At 35.8% G+C, this 14,387-nt stretch overlaps 1 protein-coding gene across 6 annotated transcripts in view; it reads right to left on the bottom strand.

The window, feature by feature from the left end:
- Positions 1 to 1,553: 1,553 nt before the first annotated feature.
- TRDMT1 (tRNA aspartic acid methyltransferase 1) overlaps positions 1,554 to 14,387 on the bottom strand; it is a 93,989-nt gene continuing 81,155 nt past the window's right edge. For 5 of the 6 annotated variants that reach the window (XM_065921180.1, XM_065921176.1, XM_065921178.1 and 2 more), the window contains 4 exons: positions 13,031 to 13,374; positions 10,934 to 10,991; positions 9,778 to 9,907; positions 7,868 to 8,049 (listed from right to left, as the gene is read on the bottom strand). In XM_065921180.1, coding sequence (XP_065777252.1) covers positions 7,883 to 8,049; positions 9,778 to 9,907; positions 10,934 to 10,991; positions 13,031 to 13,374 — 699 coding nt within the window. In that variant the 3' untranslated portion in view covers positions 7,868 to 7,882. Of the gene's footprint in view, positions 4,873 to 7,867; positions 8,050 to 9,777; positions 9,908 to 10,933; positions 10,992 to 13,030; positions 13,375 to 14,387 lie in introns of those variants that run through there. The other variant, XM_065921177.1, reaches the window with a different exon arrangement.

The raw sequence follows: 14,387 nt of genomic DNA on the forward strand, positions 1-14,387 counted from the left end.
ATGGATTAAAAAAAAAACATGAAGTTTAAACTTTTAGTAACAAGGTAAAATAATAACAGGAGAGGAAAAATGGTGCAGAAAGAGTGACCAGTATAATTTAAAGTTGAAGAAGGTAGGTTTCTTACTGTTCTTTAATAAAACAGGCAAAGAAACTTTGCCAAGTGAAACATTATAGGCATAAGTAGGCATCCTGGTGAGTATAATGAAAGGAGAAAGAGATAGTCAGAATAGAGGCAGGTCAAAAAAGATGCATGCTAAGAAGGTAATTGAATGGTGTATGCAGCACATTTTGACATCAGAAGCTGAGAAGAGATTTCAGTACAAGGAGGTTCAAAGGCTGTCTTGATAAACTATATAACTAGTTCAATCACAGGCTGTAAGAGAACTAACTGTTGAAAGCTGAAGGGTCAAAGCTAATAGTAAGATAGTTTGCAATTGGTGGCCTCAAATAATCATAGATTTAAGCTGAACACAAAATTATGAAAAGTTACCCTTCTTTTCAATAACATAACTAACTCAGGAAAATATTCTTTCGCTGTCAATATGGGCTTAAAGATAGAGTCTTATTGTGTTATCTTGGCTTATCTGGGAAGCTGTTAATTCTAATTTTTTATTTTAAATGATAAAGTTATCAAAACAAACAAACAAAAAGAAACCAGACCCACTTTAGTTTGCAGGCAGACGAGGCAGCTGGCTTGCAGAAGGCATCCTTTAGTACATGGTTGAGGTTGGCTCGAACGAACGGCAGCCGCTACTTTATTCTGGATTGTAAGAGCTAGAATCAAACCAGTTTCATTTGTCTTTAGCGTCATTCCTCTACCCTCAAAGCCTCAGATTTAATAACTGCTGACTCCAACTAGTTTGAGGTTGGAACAAAAGACAGACTGTGATTTTAGGGTAAGGAATCCTACTCAGTATCTCAAAAAAAAAAAAAAAAAAAAAAGTGAGAGATAGTCTCTCAGCTTCCACAATTTCAACTCCTGGTTTTGTCTCTTTAAAAGGCTCTGTCTTGTGAGGGGAAAGTAAACTGGCTGTTGGTCAGAGGCATTCTCTCACTCTTAGGCGCAAGGCAGTGCCTGCTGTGCAGGTCTGATTTAATGCCAGAGCACAATGTCCAGGGGCTTCTGAACCGAAAAGGGTCAGCCGATCCCTCAGTACCAGCCATCATCCGGCTCCACTGTCTACCAGCAGGGATTCTCAAGCTCCTTCTCCTATGACTACCTAACTCCTCTTCAAAATCGCTTCCCAATATGATTCATTCTGTTTATATTATTTATCCCATGCATTATATTTGAGTGTGGAGAACTTACTAAAAATTTGAGGCAGGTAATAAATAGTCATTTAAAAGAGCATGCCTGATGTAAAGCGGAGAACAAAAAATCCATTTCCTGTTAGAAATGGCAGAGATTTAATTACACATAGTTCTTTTTAAAAGGAGAGCCTATATTTTCCAAACTATTGAGTAAGTTTACACTAAGTCTGAATATCAGAATTTCCAAGGCAAATTTTATGCATATTTATTATCAATAACATATAGTGGGCATTCAATAAAATGACAAATTCTAAATTATACATGTGTATATGCTAATTAAATGATAGTCTAGTAAATAGATACTAGTAAATAATGATACTCACCAGTGGCTCAGACTGTAAAGAATCTGTCTGCAATGCAGAAGACCTGGGTTTGATCCCTGGGGTTGGGAAGATCCCTGGAGAAGGGAATGGCTACCCACTCCAGTGTTCCTGCCTGAAAGATTCCATGGACAGAGTCAAGTTGAACTTGACTGAGAGACTAGCACTTTCAATTTTTATGAGTTTTGTGCATGCCACTGTACTTTCAGTTCTAACTTAAAGGTAAAAGTCACCATCTGCCTATGGATGTATGTCAATATTTTTTCACAAAGCTATGTTTTATCCCCTAGTTTGTAAGCACAAGTCTGCACAGAGCTTTTATGTGTTTATTCCTGGTGCACTGTAACTTAACACAGACTGTGCACCATTGCACAATGGGGCAAAGGACACTATAATTACAGCATAATCACAGTAAACTCTGAACCTTCCTATTGGTAAGGATCTTTGCATCAGTGACCAAAGCCTAGTGAAAGTGTGCCAAAGTGGTTTCAGATATGTATACTGTTGTTTATGAGACTGGTACTAAGTTTTATCTTTAAACACATACACAAAATGTAGACAGTGACAGCTGACATAAACATGCACTGGCCTACAGTTCCCTTAGACCTATATTTATCTATGAGTCCTCTGAAAAACTAGTTATGGAGAATGCCTTTTTTAACTGTAGCAAAATGCACATGAAAGTGAAAGTGAAAGTCACTCAGTCGTGTCCGGCTCTTTGCAACCCGGTGGACTATAGTCCATGGAATTCTCCAGGCTTGAACACTGGAGTGGGAAAATGCACATAAAATTTGCCATTTAAACAATTCTCAAGTATGCAAGTCAGCGGCATTAAGTACTTCATACTGTCATGCATTCATACTGTTGTACCATTCTCCATCTCCAGAACACTCTCACTTCCCCAGAGCCTCCACATCCATTAAACACTAACACCCATTTCTCTGGTCCCCTGAGCCCTGATAAAGACATCTCTGTGAACTTGATTCTTGTACATACCTCATACAAGTGAAATTATACAGACTTTGTCCTTTTGTGTCTGGTTTATTTCACTGAATAAAATGTCTTCAAGGTTCATCCATGATGTAATGTATCAGAATTTCCTTCCTGTGTATAGCTGAATATCATGAATAAGGCTACAATGAACACTGGCATACAAATATTTGAGTGCCAGCTTTCAATTCTTTGGGGTATAAACCTATAAGTGGAAGAGCTTTCTTATATGGGTAATTCTATGTTTAATTTTTTTAAAGGAATTGTCATCCTCTATAGAGGCTGCACTACTTTACATGCCCATCAGTAATACAGAGGGTTTCAATTTTTACACATCCGGAAGATTGTTTTTTAAGAATAAATATCTCATCTTATTTCTTTTCATTTCTATCAGTCACTTGCTTTTATTACTAAAATCAAAATCACAGAATTTATGATGCAAGATTTAGTCGGATTAGAGCCCTAAACCCAAGAATGGAAAGGGAGAGACAGAGAAGGTTAAAAGTTATGCCTTTTTTAATTGTGGTAAAATGTACATAAAAGGCAAAAGCAAGCTCTGAAAACAGCAAACTAAAGGTGCAAGAGAAGTCGCTCAGTCGTGTCCAACTCTTTGTGATACCGTGGACTGTAGCCCACCAGGCTCCTCTGTCCATGGGATTCTCCAGGCAACAATACTGGAGTGGGTTGCCATTAAAGGGACGGTGAATTTTGTCTTTCAGAAGGAAGCATAATTAAAGATAATTAGATAATGTGTACCTAAATTTTTCGTCAGTATGGCATACTGATGGAAAGGTAATCAATAGTTTAGGATTATTATTTCTGACATTTTTTCCAGACTGTTGCAAAAGGTGAGTGATGACAATTTATTCTAAAATATTGTACACATTTGTTTATATAAAATAATGTTTAAAAAATCAAAATTAAGTAAAATTATTCAATATTTTACACAGGCTAGAATCATCATTTTAGAAATAGGATGAATCATCTTAAAGTAAAATGACAGATTCTTAAAGCAAGCAAAGAAGAATTAAAGAGCCTCTTGATGAAAGTGAAAGAGGACAGTGAAAAATGTGGCTTAAAACTCAACATTCAGAAAACTAAGATCATGGCATCCGGTCCCATTACTTCAAGGCAAATTGATAGGGGAACAATGGAAACAGTGACAGACTTTATTTTCTTGGGCTCCAAAATCACTGCAGATGGTGACTGCAGCCATGAAATTAAAAGACACTTTACTCCTTGGAAGAAATGCTACAATTAACCTAGACAGCATATTAAAACGCAGAGACATTACTTTGCCAATAAAGGTCCGTCTAGTCAAAGCTGTGTTTTTTCCAGTAGTCACATGTGGATGTGAGAGTTGGACTATAAAGAAAGCTGAGCGCTGAAGAATCGATGCTTTTGAACTGTGGTGCTAGAGAACTCTTGAGAGTCCCTTGTACTGCAAGGAGATCAAACCAGTCAATCCTACAGGAAATCAGTCCTAAATACACATTGGAAGGACTGATGCTGAAACTGAAACTCCAATACTTTGGCAACCTGATGTGAGAAACTCACTAGAAAAGACCCTGATGCTGGAAAAGATTGAAGGTGGGAGGAGAAGGGGACGACAAAGGATGAGATGGTTGGATGGCATCACCAACTCAACGGACATGAGTCTGAGCAAGCTCCGGGAGTTGGTGATGGACAGGGAAGCCTGGAGTGCTGCAGTCCACGGGGTTGCAAAGAGTCAGAGATGACTGAGCGACTGAACTGAAAGCAACTTTAAGTAACATACACAAACATATAGTATCTCAAGTTTATATACTATTTTATAATACTTTATAAGATATTCATGTAGACAATAAAATTCTAATGTTTCTAAACTTGTCTATACCATAATATCATAAAGGGAGTATTTAACATATATATTTACTACTTTCATATGAAAATATATTCTCCTGAAGCATAACAATAAGTTTCACCTTACAAAACACAGTAATATAAATTTAAGGAAACAAAATGGCATTTTCCTGACCAACCCAAACTTCTTATTAAAGAGGAAGATAATTTAGTCAAAATCTGTCAAAATGAATTCAAAAAAGAACTTCAAAATTACTATCTAGATATGATAGAAAACTGTGACCCTCCATCAGAGTTATTTAAAAAATTAGTCACATAGGATTTTGATTAGTGTAGCTACAACATGCACGTTGAGACTATTTCCAAGTAGACGATAACGCTGTTTGACAGTTGTCATCTCAGGAAATCCTAGAAAAGAGAGATAATGATTTATAATACAATCATTTGAAATATTAACTTTCAGAGATAAAAGGATATATTCTTTGGTAAAGGCATAGTGGTCCCTGGTTGGGGAAACTATTAATAAGATCCAGCATGCCATGAGGTGTGGTAAAAAAAAATAGAAAGTGAAAAAAAAAGCAAAGTATTCTATGTTTAATATTTATCTTAGTACTTATTAATAACATTATGTATTCACAATATTATATGTACTGTATACAACTATAAAATATAGTGGAACTCAAACTTCAAGCATTATCAGAAAAAATCAGCTGATCCAAGGTTTATTCATGTTATAACATGTACTAATAGTTCATTCCTCTCCATGTCTGAATAATATTCTATCATATGGATATACCATATTTAATTTAGCCATCCATTCATTGACAGGACACAACTGAAGCGACTTAGCAGCAGAAGCAGCATTGGTAGGTATTTGGGTTTTTCCCTACTTTTTTATTATTATAAACATTGCTGTTATGGACATGGACATATGTATGCACATGTAAGTTTTTTTTTTCAATTCTCTTAGATATATACCTAGGGGTGAGACTGCAGGAAAGAGAAAGTGCAAGTCGCTCAGTCGTGTCTGACCTACTCTTTGCGACCCCATGGATTATACAGTCCATGGAATTCTGCAGGCCAGAACACTGGAGTGGGTTGCCTTTCCCTTCTCCAGGGGATCTTCATAACCTAGAGATCCAACCCAGGTCTCCCACATTGCAGGCGGATTCTTTACCAGCTAAGCCACAAGGGAAACTGCAGGGTTATACCGTGACTCTATGTCTAACATCCGAGGAACTGCCAGAATGCTTTCTAAGGCAGTTGTACCACTTTATATTCCCACCAGTAGTGTACAGGGATCTGATTTCTCCACAACTTGTCAACACTGTTATTATCTGTCTTTTTGTGAAGTGGTATCATACTGTGCTTTTCATTTACCTTTCCCTAATATCCAGTGATGTTGAACATCTTTTCATGGGCTTATTGACCATGCATTTATTTTCTTTGGAGAAATGTCTATTGAAATCCTTTGCCCACTTTTAAACTGGATTATTTTTCTTTTTATTGTTGAGTCATGAGACTTCTTTTTAGCAATATATTCTGGATACAAGTCCTTTATATTCTGCTTCTACAAACTGAAATTTTCATACTGAAGTTCTTTTTGCTACATTCTTTTTCAAAATGAAATCCCTTGCAGATACTATTTTTGCTGGAACAAAACCTTGTGCATACCACCATAAGAGACTGTCCAAGAGTGGACACTAGAATCTTAGTTACGATCTCAGAATTCCACATTCAGAATCCTTTGACATAGCAATTAAGAAAGCAATCAGCTAATAAAGGAAGTAATTAAAGAGCATTACAAAAGCAAAAATTGGGCTTCTGTGGTGGTCCAGTGGTAAAGAATCCACTTGCCAGCGCAGGAGACAAGCGTTTAATCCCTGATCCGGCAAGATTCCACATGCTGCAAAGCAACTAAGCTCCCGTGTGCAACTATTGAGCCTGTGCTCTAGAGCCCAGGAGCTGCGACTACTGAAGCCCTCACACCCAAGAGGTGGTGCTCCCAACAAGAGAAGCCACTGCAATGAGAAGCTTGTGCACTGCAACTAGAGAGTAGCCCCTGCTTGTCGCAACTAAAGAAAGGCCAGTACAGCAACAAAGACCCAGCTCAGCCAAAAATAAATACATAAATAAATTTATTTTTTAAAAATTTCAAAACTTAATAAAGTTGCTTCATCAACACTAGACATTACATTACCTGCAATAAAATAAGAGTGATTACCATAATAAAACTATCATTGCAATGGAGCCCAGTCATATAATTCCTATCACAAAGATAATGTCTTAGGCAAGAACATTAGTCATCTCAGAAGTTATTTACTTCAAAGTAACCAGAGGTAGAAATCTACCTACAAACAAACTTTAAGACTATCCCAGGGATAGTCCTTTGTGATATCAAGATTGTATCAATGGGGAAGACACCTCTGAAAACAAGCAAGATTTGTAAATGGAGGGAACACATGTATTTCTACGGCTGATTCATACTGATGTATGGCAAAAGCCATCACAGTATTGTAAAGTAATTATCCTCCAATTAAAATAAATATTTTTAAAAATCCTATATATATAAGACACATACATATATACACATGCAATATATACGTGTATGTCTTTCATATATAGGTACTAAAATCTAAATTTGTTTATGGAAAAAAAATTACATATTTTTTAAAGTTAAAAGATGACTTTTAAAAAACTTAGGTACCTTAAAAATAATAATCCTCTCCAAAACAAAGAAACCTAGAATTTAGAAAGTCAAGATAGCAGCAATTATTCAGTAAGTGAAGGTTAGTGTCAGTCTCCTACAAAGCCTGCTATCTCATGAATGCAGGCCACTGGCCACAAAGAGAAACAGGACAACATGTGCAGGAGGATCAATGCAAATCCATCACTACCGTGGACAAGTAGCTCCAAGAATGCCCATTCTGGACCCAGGATTAATGATGTCAGAGGCCCAGGTGAAGGACAGGCCTGTCACAGTGCTGCTCGCTGGTGACTGTAGGGTTTGACTGACTATACACATCTACCACGCATTTTAAAAGAAGGTTTAAGCAATTTACCAATGCAGAGAACATAGGTTCAGCTCCTGGTCTGGGAAGATTCCACATGCCGCAGGTCAACTGAGCACATGCACCCCAACTACTGAAGCCTGAGCATCCTAGAGCCCAAGCCCCCAACAAGAGAAGTCACCATAATGAGAAGCCTGCCCACTGCAACTAGAGAATAGCCCCTCCTCACAACTAAAGAAAGTCTGTGTAGCACCGAAGACCCAGGGCAGCCATAAACAAATAAATAAGGTTTTCTCACATGTATTATATATTTTCAGGGAACTTTCAAAAATCCTATTTTACCCTATTTATATCTTTAAATACTGAGAAAAAAGTGTTTATGAAATAAAGGCTGTAACATTTATCATTTAAAATATAAAAGTTGGAGAAGGAAATGGCAACCCACTCCAGTATTCTTGCCTGGAAAAGTCCATGGACAGAGGAGCCTGGCAGGCTGCAGTCCATGGGGTTATATGACTAAGCATGTGTGCACGAGGGTGGAGGGAGATGGGTTGGTAGCAATAAAGTGGTAGAACTGAAAAAATAAAATAAAATAAAATAAAAAAGCACAAATTTCGTATTAGGTATCAGATAGTTTGCAAACATGTTACATATGTTAATTCACTTACCTGTCACAACAACCCTATAAAGTCAGGACTGTAATTACCCCCATTTTATAGATAAAAACAAGGCAGAAAGTGACTTAGGTAGGGCTAAAATTCATGGTCTGTCTGACTCTGGGGTCTGTGCTAAATTTCACTATTACCAAAGTGACTACTACTGCTTGAAAAAATAAACACTGAACTAAAACTTAGAACTTAGTTGCTATTAGACAGTAAATCTCTTTTCTCTCTATAGTACTATGGAAAGTACCTTTGATGACTCATCCTAAAAATGAAAGAAAAAAAGTAACCAGGACAATAGACTGGGAAATAAATTTCTGAGTGCAATTCTTACTTCTTTGTTTGATGATGTTCTCATTCACTTTGTGACATAAACTAAGACAAGGGAAGTCTATGTTTTCTTAAATAACATTCCCTGAGATAGTTCAAACTGAATGAGATCACCAAGAAAAAGTCAGAGAGGACAAAATAAACCCGGTGACTCTGCTTGGAGAATCAATTACCAAGAAGGTAGTCAAATTCTATTGGAGTTTGTTCTCAAAGCAAAAAAAAGATGCATTCCAAACCTCAAGTTTAATTATTTAATTTTAAAACATGATCTCCTTAACCCATGATGTTCTTCAAGAATAGTACTGTAATAATATTACAAGATTAGATTTAGCAGAGCTTGGCTTTTCTGTAGTCAAGCTCCCAGTAAGTTATCAAAACCACATTTCTTCCTTGTGAGGAAATGTGAGGGAGATTTGTCTCTCTCTTCTCATGAGCTAGGTGCGAGGGACACCCCTCACCTCCCTCTGCCTAGGAAACCAATGGCCCCACAGAGTGAAAGCCCCTGTGCCAAGGAAGCAGGATCAGGAAGAGGCAGTTGCTCTAAGAGGCAAAGGCACTACATCCAGTCTCCTAATATAACAATCCCTGGCCTTCTTCAATGACAAAAGGCATCAGGGCTTCATCCTCCTAAGTCTGGAACCGTATGTTCATTTTTGTTCTTGAGATTCCATCTTCAGACTCTCTAATTTGGTGTCAATTCTGGGATCTGTGCTCCCAAGTCACCCTTAATTTCCACTAGGAAAGCTCCTTCCTAGAGCACCTCTCCACTTTCTCTTTTTTCCACTTAAACCTTGTAGGGAAGGAAAAAGGTGTCTAATTGATAAGAACATACCTCGTAGGAGAAGAAACAGAAATAACATACCTCCCACTACACACACGCAAAAATAAATTCCTTAATTATCTTTTAATTTTTTTTTTTAAGACAATTCTAAGCATTCTTTCACAACAGCTAGTGTGTGGTTATATGAACAGGACTCCTAGAAGCAAAAAATAAATTTGAGAAAGAGATGCTATTAACAACCATCTGTGGGGAAAGTTGAGGAATTGCTGATTTGGCCTTTCTGTTTCTGCAAAGCACCTGGAATCATTACTGGAGTAAAAGGAGGAGAATTGAGTCTGAAGGGAATGGCAGGTTGTGGGAAAAAAGCAGAAACAGGAGAGAAGGAAGATGTCAAAATGGCACAATCAGGAGAGGAAGTGTTCTCCACCTCTGTCTGGGTAAGGGTTTATTCATAACTCACATAGGAGTCCCTAATGCGTTCGGAGACCATTAATAAATGAAAGCTGGGGTTCACATGTATCCCACATACCAAACTCTGGAGGAAATCCAAGGAGATTTGCTATTTCTTTAGGAGTGAAAAATCGAAGTTGAAGCATTGACAATCTCGTTATCTTTTCTTCTTGTGACAAACCAGTAAGCGATTTGTAAATATGCTCAATCTGTAGGAGAACATCCATGATAACTAATAAGTAATAAATAATTAATAGAATGCAATTAACTTGTTAAGATAATATCATCTGCTGTGAGGCCGTTTAAAAATGATGAACACACAGTCCACCATAACACACAGAAGCCCAGGGTAAAAAGTCTGTGCAATGAATTGTATAATTGGCTCTCCAAGGGTAAGATAAACTCTGAAAACAAACAAAAGCTTGATGTTGAACAGATCAGGATACTTTCAATGTATCTGTCATTTTCGGTCTCTCAAAAATTAACTCATAAGAATATAAATAATAAATAAATAACAATATAATATAAGAGAAAAACAGTGAAAGGAACTTGGTCAACCAGTAAGTCAGTTTTACAATGCAAACAGTCATCAGAATGTCTACAGTTTATGACCAATGTTATCAAATTAAGACATTTTCTTAAAGTGATAAAATATATTTAATAAATATGATTTCTCAAATTCTGACATTTGTTTGCCTCTGATACGGTTTTTACCATGGGTAAATTTTATTAACAGTTAAAGAGTTTAAATCAGCATAAAAGAAAATAATGTGATTTCACTACAGAACTATTCAGAAGTATATAAAACTTACATCAAGTTTGTATTCAACCATGACACCACAAAGAATTTGCAATTGAAGTATTAACAGCCTTGCTAAAACAGATTTATTTTTCCCTAAAAGGCATTTTTATAATATGTGCTCCAAAAGAAGGCTCTAATATTAATATTTGTGTGTAATCTTAGAGAACATTAACTATTGTACTCTGCATTTCAAATTACCCTTTATGGAGTATAAAAAGAAGGGTAAAAGGTAAGAAAAAAAAGTAAAAATATAAAACACTTTTTGTACATATACCCATACCTAGCAACAAGAAAAAGACTTATTCTATAGTAAATAATTATTACACACATATTCATTCCAACTGAATATGTAAAATTCTTTTAACATTCTCAAATTTTAAGTAGTAAATAAAATTTTATTTAAAAATATTTTCAAAATATTTTAGTGCAGTACCTGCACATCCTCTGTCGTCTGCAACACAGAGCCTGTCCCTTCTATGTAGCGTCCATAACTGAAAAATTAACAGAAATATTTTGTAACATCTGCTTGTTAATGATAGACTTCTTAAATATTTCTTGAATGAATCAATTTTACATAGCTACGTCTTTCTGAAATATTCTGAATATCACATAAATATGCTTTGCAATTAAAAAAATAGGTGAAAGACTTAAGATCGTATTTAAGCTTCTCAGACACTAAACTTGACAAAGTTTTTTGTTGTGTAAATACTATTTGCATTATACATTATTGTCATTTTTATAAAATGTCAGTTTTTAAATGTTCATCACATTGAAATGCACAGGAAGTATGCATTAATTACAACTTTTATATCCAAATACTATTCAGTACTAGCATCCCTGCCATATTAGACCAAATGTTATGAAGGTGAAAATGAATAGTAGCTATTTTTCTTCAGATGCTTGAACCATCATTGCTTCTCATGAACCCAAAACCCTATTCTCTCCAGCCCAGGACAGACTCAAGCTCATGAAACATGTATCTACCTCCTACTCTAACACCATATGTTTTAACTATTTATCCTGCAACAGTCAGACTATTGTTTTAAAAAACTATATTAAAAATACAAAACACTATAGAAATACAAGATATTAGTAATATTTCTTATAGTAAGATCACTGCCCGACTGGCTGTGTGATACTTTATCATTTTTTCCTAACAGATGAATTTAAAATATAAATTAAAGAAAGTCACATCAGAGAAAAGCTGTTTTCTTATATATCATGTGTGTGCCTGCTTATATTATCTACACTAAAATAGATTTTCACATTAAAGCTTCTTTTATACAATTTTTATAATTATAAAAGAATTTCAAGGTTTTTTTTTTTAATTACAAAATTGATAAGTCCTGTTTTATGAGAGTCCCAAAGAGAACCTATCAGACTTGGAAACAGACAACAGCTGACTGAAGTCTTTTAAGGTGATGGAAAAAGCAATAAATTTATTCCCCTAGAAGTACAAGGGCAGAGTATAGAAAATCAGGATAAGACTCGTACGATTATCTCAGGGGCAGAGTGTCAAGACAACTAGCTCTCAAGTAAAGAGAGAAGGTTTGAATGTTTAAATCATAAAACTACCTATCAAATAAGTTCGAGTAGTATGAACAAAGAAGAGGCAGGGATCTTTTACAAATTCTTCTCCAAGGGTTTTATTTCCCCTTCTTTCTAGGTTTAAAAAGAAACTTGAAAAACACATTCATTAACACTTGAGAAATAAGCCAAAGGCTATATCCCCTAACTGTGCAGTAAAATAAATTATGATATACCTATACCATGAGCATAGCAAAATTCTTAGGCAATAATACCCAAATTACATTGAATGGTAAAAAAAAATGGGCACATAATAATGATTATAATATGCTACAATTTACTTAAAGAAGGGGGTAAAACTATACATGTATATTTAGATACCCTGGAAGATCAGACAGTAAACTGAAATCATCAGTTGCATGTAGGGAAGGAAATTGGATGAACAAGAGGCAGAGAGGAAAGGAGTCTTACACAATCTCAGTTCCTTTTGAATTTTGAACCATGAGAATATAATACTTACCCAAAAACTAAAGAAAATTTAAAGTGTTCTAATGTGCTCCAGATTATTCAATCTTATTTCTTGATATTAAATTTTAATTTCTTCTTGTACATTGATTATGAAAGTGGACAGAAATTTTTGAGGTATCATAAAAAGAAAGGTGGTAAAGAATTAGCAATTTGCCATCTACAGAGACCATGTTTTCACTGCGGGTATGTTTCCACTGAGGGTAATTAAGCTCCTTCGAAGGTCCCCAAACAATGGCCTGGCCTTTCACAGCGCTTCCGTGGGCTGCGCACATGATGTTCTGCCAGAAGCAGTTTTTACTTGTGCGTTCTATTGGAACACCAAAGCCGGCAATTAAGGGAGGGAAAAAAAACAAACACATTCTAGCAGAAACATTTTATAAAATGCTCCCTGTTTCCAGAAGAAATAAAAGAAACAATAGTTATGAAAACTTGGTTACTTTGGATATGTCCTGAGTAGAGACTCTTTAAAACTTACCCTTTTGTAAAGCAGGTGGATCTTCTGGAAGTGGGTTTAACAATGTCTAACAAAAGAGCATATCGCAGTAGTGACTTTGGTGGTAAAAAGAATGAATGCTTGTCAATGTCATCTTCAAGAAAATCTTTCAGCATTCGCACAGAGAGATTGCTGTCCTGTTGCTGTTTCCTGTCAATTTCTCCTGCAGTTTCAAGCTTAAAAAGAATGGCCTCTTTTCCAGAACACTGTGTGCTGCTGTCAAAGCTAATATTTGGTTCAATTTTCTTTTCTTCAGTTTTCTTTTCTGCATTTACTGCATATTTAGGGGGATGTTCAGATTCCGTTTTGGGGAACTCCATCAGTACCTGGCATTAAATAAAAATATACAAATTGTCAAAAGCCTTCTTAAAAATAAAAGATGAATTAATAATATCCAGTCAACATCATGCAAAAAAAAATTCTTTAGCTTTTACTGAGCTGTCATTAAACAGATAGACATTGAGGTTTACTAGTAATTTATATAAGCTACTACAAGTTTTTCATCATATAATGATAGGCCATCAGTCTATAGATAATTTATTTTATGAAATTACTGCTTTATCTAGTAATAAAACCATTCAACAAAATAATAGGAAGCAGGTTGAATATACAAACGACATCATATTTGGAAAAGAAGTTGAGAAAGCAACAGGAACATTTCCAGAAAATGTATTTTGAATCAAAGCTTGCCATTCCCCTTCATTTAAAAAAAAAAAAAAAACACTAAAATATACCCATGATCTAAAGGAAAATTAGTTATTAAAAATGATAAGCACTCTTTGCCCTGAAAGGTTATTTCTATTCCTGAGCCCCACAGGAAAAACTTGTTCCTACAAAACAGGTAACCTTGTATAAAGTCCTATTTTGAGAAGGATAAAACAGTTTCAGGAATTTTTAATGATGAAATCTTTGTTAATATCCTTTATACATTGTTTTTGGAACTATCCACATTGAAAGGGAGACACATTGCTATTGTATAATATAATACAGGCGTGTCTTCCATCGCCTGCATTGGCAGGAGGGTTCTTTATCACTAATGCCACCTGGGAAGCCCCATAATATAATACACGTGTGTGTAGTCACTCAGTACTGTCCAACTCTTTGTGACCCTTTGGACTGTAGTCCACTGGGCTTCTCTGTCCATGGAATTTTTCAGGCAAGAATAGAGGGTTGATAATTCCTATTCCAGGGGATCTTCCTGACCCAGGGATCAAACCCATGTCTTCTGTGTCTCCTGCATTGCAGGCAGATTCTTTACCCACTGAGCCATCAGGGAAGCATAAAACTGGTATTGTGTTATAGGGGGATTCAAATGATACTACTGAACCCCTGTTAGTAG

This window comes from Muntiacus reevesi, chromosome 2 (genome assembly GCF_963930625.1).
Source record: "Muntiacus reevesi chromosome 2, mMunRee1.1, whole genome shotgun sequence".
NCBI lineage: Eukaryota > Metazoa > Chordata > Mammalia > Artiodactyla > Cervidae > Muntiacus > Muntiacus reevesi.